General features: G+C 42.2%; 1 protein-coding gene across 9 annotated transcripts in view; it reads left to right on the top strand.

Annotated features, from left to right (window-relative positions):
• Nucleotides 1–10238, top strand: part of LOC119650960 — a 299212-nt gene that overhangs the window by 283287 nt on the left and 5687 nt on the right. For 4 of the 9 annotated variants that reach the window (XM_038054208.1, XM_038054207.1, XM_038054206.1 and 1 more), the window contains exon 8: nt 9597–9689. The exons of 1 other annotated variant lie outside the window; for it this stretch is intronic. In XM_038054208.1, the coding sequence (XP_037910136.1) occupies nt 9597–9689 (93 nt within the window). Of the gene's footprint in view, nt 1–9596; nt 9700–9774; nt 9797–10238 lie in introns of all 9 variants that reach the window. 4 more of the 9 variants (XM_038054213.1, XM_038054214.1, XM_038054210.1 and 1 more) reach the window with 4 other exon arrangements.

Genomic DNA, 10238 nt, shown 5'->3' on the forward strand with positions numbered 1-10238 from the left:
CGGCGCTATCTCCGCCCATCGGGTATCCCTGTCTATCATCATCAGGGCATGTTTACGCCATTGACCTGGGACCGACTGTGTCGATGTGTATGTATTGATATTACTTTCTCGTAGAACGACCGCTGGGGTGTGCAATACCGTGAGTCATATTAAATACGAGCTTTGTTAAACTGGCAGGGATTACGGCCGAATTTCACCGGTCTCCGTATCGCTGTTGAAGTTCCTTAGACTCCGAATCTTGGGTATTCCTATGCGATTCCTTCGCCTGCTACGTAACCAAGCCTCTTAAAATGCCTGCCCATATGCATATATGAGCGGTTTATGGTACATCTTTATTATTACTTGTCTGCCTTCTACCAAGTCCTGAACGTTCTTTAAATTGCTGTAAATCGCTTACAATTCGTGATCGTACGTACTTCAATGTTGAATTTTCGAGAAAAGAAAACCTTGAGGTAATCACGTGTTGTTCCAGCACGGTGCCCATTGCTATATCTGAAGCGTCAATATGTATCGCATGGATTGTATTTTTGCGCGGGTGTCTCAGCAACGCGGCGTGGACTAGTCGACGTTCCGTCTCCGTGAAGTTCTGGAGTGCAAGAAGTTTGGGTCTCAATTTTTTGCTCCGGCTCACAGCCAATGTAGGGGCGTCTATACTTGAGCTGCTCTGGGCAAGTAACACCTATAGAGATTTACCATCCATTGCTGTGCTGATCTAACGATGTCATCTGGTATCCCAGATAATTTCCTGTGGAGGCTTCGCAAACGCATTTGGCGACGTTTATCTGGAAACGAAACTTCTGAAGTCGCTTGAACTATACGTACGTAAGTTCTGGTGATGTTCCTTTGGCGTCGTTAAGATCATCATTGACGTGTGCGAAACTAGAGTCCTCTGAGGGTGGTTTCTATGTATCGTTAGATAACCTGTACAGCGTGTTTTAAGCCAAAGATCACTTCCAAAAATTCAAATAGCACCAAAGGGGTGATAACGGTTGTCTTGTGGGTAAGAAATTGGAGGCATGCCCGGTATGGTGATACTATTTATACGTTGGTAGTCGCTTTACGGTACGGACTAGCTGTTAGAGGTTGAACGATCGTAGATTCAAACTCTGCTACTCGTTGCGCCAGTGGTGGACCTGTCCTGGTGATGTAGTGGAACACTCCTCTTTCCGGGACGATAACATCGATGTATACCGCAATAAATCTAATTCATCGCCTTATCCACTTTCCAAACAGATTGGGATGCATTTCAGCATGCTTGATACTTCTTGGGACAATTATTTCCTAGTCCTTCGTTTTGTACAAATATATCTTAAGCCCCTATACTGGTAAAAATCACTATTTTTTTTGGCGAAACGGTGCTAGATTCCGATGTTGGTCCTTGGCTTCCTGAAGTTTTGTCTTCTCGGTCGAGAGACCGCGTCGTTTAAAAGCGGAAACCATTGTCCAGTGAACCCTTCTATCTACTTCGGATCGCCAACCGCCATGCACCTTCTCCCGGCTTAAGATTCTCCTGACGACTCGATGTTCGAAAGTATCGATGTTTTGTTCTCCAGCCTGGTTAATCATCCATGCCTTGCTGCGACAACATAGGACCGCGCGAATCAAAACTTCATATATTGTAAATCTCGTTTTCCTATCTACATTTTTATTTTCTCAGAATTGGCAGGAGGAGGTGAAATGTTTTTTTGCGAACATGATCCAGCTATTGATTTCGTCTTTTTTCGTTGTTGTCCTTTGTGAGAATTATCGCTAAGTGCAAAAAATTGTCAACTTTTTCGAAATTGTTATTGTTTGGTATCGCGTTTTGTCTGATTAATGTTTTTCTTCTAGTTTTGGTCTTTTCTTCGTTTATTTTAAGGCCAACTTTTCTCGCGGCTCCTTCAAGTTTCACCATAGTCGCACTCTCCTTCGACAATGTCAGGATATTTACTCTGATTTGATTTATCCAGCAGCGTGCCATTTATATCCACTGGCACGTTTCAGATTATGTATTCTAAAGCGACGTTAAGTAGTGTTGGGGCCAGCCCATTGCCTTGCTTTAATCCGGAGCCTACGTCAAAACATTTTGTTGTGGAGTTTGTATCTTTATTTGCGCACAAGACTGAATTATGATGAGTTTAATCAGTTTCGTTGAAACTTCAAATTCCGACAGTACATATTTTAAACAGTACTGATCGATCGATATTATCGTATGTCGTAAAACGAAAGCGCTTATCTAGTATCTTCTCTACTGAGAATATTTGATCAATCGTTGAATTTCCATGTTGAAATCCTGGAATTCGTCAACAATCTTTTTTGGGAATTTTTCGAGCTTTGTTCGGTTATTTTAATCAGCGCTTTGTAAGATGTTCACAACAACGATATTCCTCTATTCTTTGAGTATACATAGGTGGTGGGTTGGGTGCCTATACAGGATCTGCTCCTTCGATATACAGAGTTTGGCTTTTTGGCCAGCTTTTCGTAATGTCGGTTTAGTGTTTGCAAGATTTGTTCCTCTAACGCTACAACATACAATGTCATTTCTTCACTCTAAAGTTTTTCAATATTGAACGTCTTTGCACTCTTACTCCCATTATTTGCTATCCGACATAGATATCTTACTAAGTATTGATCGCTGTCGCGATTTACCCTGTGGTATCAGCGTACGTCAAGGGCGCTATATGTAGCTCGTTTCTCAATGAGGACATCATTCTATGTTCTTTTGTGAGTCCTGCGGTGAGGGAAACAAATGGATGAGAACGCATGTTTCTGCTACAAGCGAATTCTATGAGCATGCTTTCGTTCTCTATAGTTATATCGTGGAGACCAGGATTCCCAGTGTTTCTACGGTGGATCAGCCCTTTTTCGATCTTTACTTTTATATCGCCAAACACTGATCCAAGGCCACTACAGAATTTTGTTTTATTGAGTCGTTGTTGTCTTCTTGTGGAGATATAAGTTTATTAGCCAAACGTTGAAAAATTTAGTTTTCACTCGAAACGCACTAATTCTTTCGTAGGTTGATTTGAAGTCTATGCCGCATTCTCGCGTTCCTACCTTTTTCGCTTTTGAAAACGTACGTTACAGGTTTCAAAACTCTACTCTTTCTTCCCTTGCCGTAGTCGTTGAATTTCCGATCCGAGCTTAACGAGCTTTAGCGAGCATTTTGTGAAACAAACGCATTTTCAGAATTTAGACTAAACAGTGAAAACGGATCTAGCACTGTTAATGTATCAGGCAACATCCAGTTCAGAGCCACCGCAATGCACATAAGGAGAGTGCGATGACTGGTCAGACTGAGATCCCTAGTTTTGTTGATGTTTATCTTCAATCCAACTCTATCTGCCTCTCTTCTCAAATCCAGAGTCATGTGGCCAAGATCCACGATCCGGTGAGAGAACAAATAGATGTCATCATGGTAGTCGTCGTCTTTGAAGAAAAATATCATAGTCCCTTAAATGCCTGCACGTTCTTCCAACAAGGCAGCATGAAGAACATTACGATAACAAGAAGAAATAATATTGGTTACAGGATGCAACCCTGGCGGACTCCGCTTAGATCTCCGAATCCTCCTCCCTCCTTGGTGCAGCACGTGACATCTTGCGTCATCATATGTCGCTCTGATACTAGCTATTAGTTTCTCCGGAATGCTCCTCCTGCGTAGAAAACTCTAGATACACTCGACATGCCATCGAAGGCTTTCTCGAAATCGATGAATAGCAGGTGCATCGAAGATCTAAACTTCACACACTTTTCCAAAATGATCCGTAGAGTGTTAATGGATCCGAGTGGAAACCAGTCTGCTCTATGTCACTCAAGCTTTTGAGATGTTCTTTGATGTGTTTCACAATTATTTTAATTATTATTTTTGCGACGGCAGCGAGCACGCAGATATCCCTCCAATTGTCACACTCAAAACGGATCCTCTTCTTTGGGATCTTGATGATCATCCATTTCTTCCACTCTCTTCTGTTTTCCTGACCACGGCGTACACTATGCTGAACTTCTCGGGATTTCGCTTGGTATCAGAATTCGAGCACGCGACTTATGTATTTGTTCTTTATGGTAAAAGAAAAAAAATTAAAAGCATATAAATTTGAATTTGAAGTTTATTCACTAAAAGCTCGATTACAACAGTCTGATTAATTTTACTTATTGAATAATGAAAGTTACTTTTACAATTTGACCTAGTTAATGCATATGCATTAACGGCGTCTTGCGGTAATGGAGAAGAAAGTGCTACGTTGGACTAGTGGCGCCACACGTTTAGATTACATCCGAAATGAGGATATGCGCGATCTTTATGGGGTTGAACCGATCGTGGAAAAGTTGCGAGAGAGGCGTCTTCGATGGTATGGTCACGAAATTCGTCCTAACGAGAATTCACTTGCCAAGATTGGTCTGAACATCGAAGTCGATGGTAAACGACCAAAAGGCAAACCTAAACAACGGTGGCTTGATACGCTAGATGGGGATTTGAAAGCCTCGAGATTGCACCCAGATCAGACATTCGATAGAGCTAAATGGCGAAGCCGATCACGACGAGCCGAACCCGCTTGTGAACGGGACAAAGGCTGAAGAAAAAGAAGAATGCATATGCATAATATATTTTATTGTTAGCATTCATCTTCAATATTTCAAAAATTAGGTTGAGCTATTGAAGTTCATTGTGTTGATCAGCAATTAATGAATTTTGATCAAGCAAATGAATTTCAATGTACTACTCAGTGATTTGGATCAAGCAAATGAATTTTATGAATGTATGATATTAAGATGACCAGTCTCCATATATATTGACTGGTACATTATTCAATGCAATGGATGCTGCCAAGATTTGAGGTGGTGGAGGTTTTTAGGAATGTGCAGGAGGTAATGCTGACTTAATTTGCCCGCGCGCCATCACTTACAGCGGTAAGTGGAACCTTCAACCCTTTCGTTCACCGCTTCGCTTCCATGATTCCTCAGCCAACCAGATCTTATCACGACCCCTTGGGATGTGGCCGACCACCTGTGCAACCCCCGAGAAAAGAGCATTTTTCATACCGGCCCAGTGATCATCGATGTTCTCGGTCGGATTACTCTGCATATCTGAGTTGGACACGTTTTCTGCAGCACCTAAACCCGATATATTCCTGAATGGGGCGGCTCGAGAAAAAGCCACAAAAATCACCCGATGTGTGACGGAAGCACCGAACCATTGGTGGAACAACGAAAACATAAATTTGCGAGCCGCATACCTCCGGCCAAGGAAGCTTTACCAGAGGTTCAGGGAAAAGCCCGGTGCCGACGGTGGAAAGGAGACACACAGACAACTGTGTGGCCGCTAAAAAGAAGCCAGTCGGAGAAGTAAAAAGAACTGAAAGGAACAAACAGCAACCTTTCGGGCGAGCCTTACAGGATGGTAACGAAAAGGCTGTGGAGATCACCTTAGGAGACCTGTCCGTGCCTCCTGAAACAGATTGTTATCACTCTATTCCCTTACCACCAAAATAGCGGAAGGAAACCGGTTGTCCAGCTTAATGAGGCCATTATACCTCCAGGAATACTGGAGGAGTGGCAAAACAAAAGTTGGTATGGTTTCCTAAACCTGAGAAGCCAACTGGCGACCCAACATCATATCATCCCATCTACCTGCTGGATTCAATGGGGACTACCCATCGTCGTAAACAGCAATGACTTGTCGAAGCACTGGATCCCCTGTCGTAGAATACCATGTATAATGGGGTGCTTGCTCTTCCCATCCCAAAGGAGACTTTAATTGTCGGCTTTGCAGATGATCTAGCTGTAATTATTACAGCAAAACACCCAGAAGATACGGAGGTGTACGCGACAGAAGCAGTGAAAGCGGTAAAGTGCTAGAATGAGCCGACCTGACCGGACTCGAAAACGGCAGCTGTCTTAATAACGAACCGCAGGAAAAAGAACGCAGTGAAAGTGAAAGTTGGCGGATATGATCGTATCAAAAACGGTTATCAAATAATTGACACCAAATTGAGCGTCAGGGAACACCTAGAGTACACATGGCAAAAGGCAGCCAGTGCCATCATGGCATTTGCAAAAATTTTGCCGAATATTGGTGGGTGGTGCGATCTACCTTACTTTGTGTGAGCGGAGACGCTTGCAGACTCTAAGAGACGGAAGCAGGCGAACTTGGTATAGCAGCTGATGGTTTTGAGGGTTCGTAATGCTTTTAGAACCACATCAGATGGTGGTGGTGTGCGTGACTCCTTTCGACATTCTGATGAAAAAAATGAGTGTGCTGTACCATGCAAGACGTATGGAAGGGCACACAGATGAGATGAGTTTACGAAGGGACGATGGAAGCAGGGACTCATTGCCAACATTTGCGGTGGTATTCCGGAGAATCCAAAGTATGTGATGTGTCAATACCCAAGGTTCACAATGGAGAGGGAGAATCTAAACCAAACGTGGTGTTTTCCCTATATGTTCTTTGATTCTGAATTCCACTAGTCTTTTTGTTTGTCCGACGTAGACCTCATCGCATTCCGGGTTAGTTTTAGCGTTACCCTTCACTAAATACAGGGAAATCTGTTTTTGGATTTACTTTAAGTGTGTCAGTTTTCTCCTCTTCAATTGCCTCTCTTTTACATAAGGTAAGCGATGGAGTTGAAGGGGGGAATTTTTTGATTCTATGAATGGTTGGAGGTTATTGGGATGTTTGTCGGGTACGGGTAATTTTCCTGTAGATGTCAAAAAACACCGAGATATGGACATGCCACGTCATGGCAGTTCTGCTTATCATAAAAGGTGACTAACAAAAATAGGAATTTGTGGAGTACCACCCTTAACCGCCATGGTAGGCTCTAACAACACCTTTGCTGGCACTTGTGATGGGAAAGCACGATCTTGTAAGTGTAATGATAATGGTAGGGGATTTGTGGATTTCTACAGCTTCTACCGCCTCATCATTGTTGGCACATTGTTCGAGGACAAAGTCTGCCTTAAGATCAGTTTGGTTTCAACTGACCAACACCGCACGAGCAGTAGATTTAGGAGTTGCCTCCTAGATGTGCGTAACAAGAGAGGCGCTGATATTGGCCTCAAAAGCGATCGTCATCTGATGGTCGCTTAAGCGCACTTGCGTGTTGTGTCCGCCACTTCAAGCCGGATTGGAGAGCTGTGACCCTCTGAGTTGAACATCGACCGCTTGTGGGATCCAGCTGTCGCTCGCCAGTGTTCTTGCTGCTCAGACGTTTCCCTAGCCGCAGCATTCAGGGATATATCGGATTTAAGTGCTGCAGAAAGCGTGTCCAACTCAAAAGCTTTCGTTCTTCAACCGAGCAAACCAGTCGGCTTTCTGGGGTGGAGCATAGCAGCAGAAGAAGCCTTCCTCCGAATTTCCTATTATTTCCTGGAAGGCTTGTTCTCCCAAGCCTGTAGCGCTGCTTGGCCCGTTTGGTCTTTGCCCCAAATGCTACCACCGTGGTTTGAACATAGCTCACTAATTATGGCCACTTCGATGTTTTTCTCGCGGATGGTTTGCGAGTATAGGTCCCGCGCCGTCTGGCGGTGTTAAGGGCGGTTCTGTATTCCGGGCACCTTCTACTGCCTGCAATGTACCGATGGTCCACACACTCCTTTCCTTTGCCCAGCAAGCAATTTGGGTTAGATCCGCAGTCCTTGCGGATATGGCCTTCCACTCCGCTATATATATGATATATATGTATGTATAGTTTGGTCTCTGTCGATCGATTTTCACGACAACAGGAAGTCTGCAAATACCCCCACCCATTTGGCGTACCCAAGGTTGCTCCTTTTCAGAAATATAACACCATACCCTTCTTTCACTGATTAGGAAAGATGTCAGATTCCTAGCAATCGAGGATTAGTGAACGTATAACTCATCAGAGACTGCAGAGCTGGAAGGACCAGTTCTAATGACTAGCTAGTTTAAAGTTTACTGAACTCCAATTGGCTCTGAAATAGTCTGGGAGAAGGGTCGGTTGGATTTTAGGGAGCTGTTCCTCTTCGTCTTTTTCTTCAGACTTTGTCCCGTTCATGGTGTAACTAAGGCCAGTGGGAACTCATTTGAAATGAGACTGGGTGAGGAAATTACTACTGATGAGGAAAAGATCAAAGAAGGAACGGGAATTGGAGGTATGGAGGGTAGTTGATTGGGGGTAGGAGTGTTAATTGTAGAGGGAGCGAGCGAAAGTGAAGGGTGTATGTGTGAGGCTGGCTGTTGGTTGATTCATGGCTAAATCGGTATTGGGGTGTGGTTGCTGGGTTGATATACGGATACATTGCAAGAACTTATTGGGTGATGCCACATAAACAATAATCATGATCGATGGCACACCAGTTAAATTCGAAGCTGAGCTTTGAAATGTGTTAGACCATTTCAATTGTAGATAGCACGGGGGAGTCTTTCCGACATTGTACTTCTCGGGGGTTGTTATTTATTTGAGTCTGGGTCTTATTTTCACAATTGAATCGACTAATATCCCGAATCAAACATTAAAATACCTCTACCACCAGCCGGAGTTGAACAGCGTCTTTTTATTTTCTCAGCCTAGTGCTCTCATAAGTAAGTTATTACAGGATGCCATATATGCTTACTCCTACTTACATGAGATAAAGTATATCTTGTGTTAATGGCATTATTTCTTGTTCAAACTTTGATTATCATTAAAAGCATATTATTTCGCTTCAATTGCTTGACTGTGCTCTTTTGTGTTTCAGGTCAATTTAATCAAGAAAACATGCTTTCTTTTCATGATCATGATAGATACTACAAAGCCTGTAGTCAGAGGGTAGCAGCAAAAACATTACTAAATTGCTAAACCAGGATTTGAATACGTGTAAGACCGGGGGTGGTCAGAAATGCCGGCCATTAGATTATCGAATAATAAATATCTATGCAAATAGCAACTAAATCCATCATATCTTTGTCGACATATGGATAAAATTAATATGTCTCAGTTATGAGTTTTGGCTCTCTGGGCATATACTTTTTATAAATGGTATTGGCTGCTCCCCAGAAAACCAGCTTCACTAAGACAGCTGTTAGGGTTCCATAAATTGATAAACCTCTAAGATTTATCCATCGGCATCTTTGTAATGTCCTCACCTTCTTTATGCTTGTAAATTGGTAGCCCCGCCCCCTAATACATATTGTATACTTGTTATGTGTTCCCTTGAAAAAAATTTAATGTTACTTTGTACATTTTATATTTGATTGGTTAGGTTTCATGTGGCTTCTTTTTACACTTGAAAATTATATGAGTTTAGTTTGTTAATATAAAGAGCCTTTGACGCTTAAAAATCATCACATTTTCATGCTGTTTTTCGATGTTGTAAAGTCTATTCCAATCGTTGTGGTCCCGATGTACCCTTCATTGCTTCCTCAGTGCTTTCGGCATCAATCGAAACAAACCATTGTCATCAACATAGCCATTTTACTGTAAAAACACTTCGCGGCATACATAAGTATGTCTTCCTAAATTGGATAAATTACTAAATAAAACTTTGATCGGTTTTGCCGAAAATAAAAATCTGAAATGTAAAAACTAAAAGACACAAAAATTGAAGACCTATTTCTCTCTATCTCACTCCGCATCTCTCTGATCTTCGAAACAAAATTCATCATTTGCCAGTATCTGCAGATTGTTCATCACCGACTGCCGCCTCGCTTGAAGATGTCCTAGCATCCCTGCTTGGATTGCCATCTGATTCCTACAGGTCCACAGGTATGAACCTGTAAGTTATGTTCCATGAAAAGACGAGTTCTAATTATGTTTCTTGTTGGTTTTCTTTTTTTCTTATTTCCATTAGTACCAAGCTGCTATGCTGCATGGTAAGCGAACTAACTTACGTACAACTCGTTCTGCGTCATATTTTTTGGAAAAAGATGAAAAAGAAGTTTCCCTTTACATATCCATACGCAGCATGCCAGTTTCACAGTTTATCAGTTATCGGTTCCGTTTTTGAAACAATTTTTCAATTTTCCTAAGTTCGGTTTTCCAGCCATCAATTACATGAAAAGATATTCTCGAGATAAGACGCAATTACATCACTATCCAATCTTTAGTTGCTTCGAACTATTTCCCGGGAAAAAATAGGAAATCCGTGATCCAAATGACAACAAAACTCAACTGTGTTCTAGGAAATTTAAAAGCAACTTGAAAATTTTGAAAAAGTACAAATACATACATATATGCTTCCACAGGACCCAGTTTGAGTTTTGATGGTGTTTAGTTCTTTTTATTGTTATTTCTAGATTCAAATGAAATCCAGAT

The sequence above is a fragment of the Hermetia illucens genome, chromosome 3 (assembly GCF_905115235.1).
Source record: "Hermetia illucens chromosome 3, iHerIll2.2.curated.20191125, whole genome shotgun sequence".
NCBI lineage: Eukaryota > Metazoa > Arthropoda > Insecta > Diptera > Stratiomyidae > Hermetia > Hermetia illucens.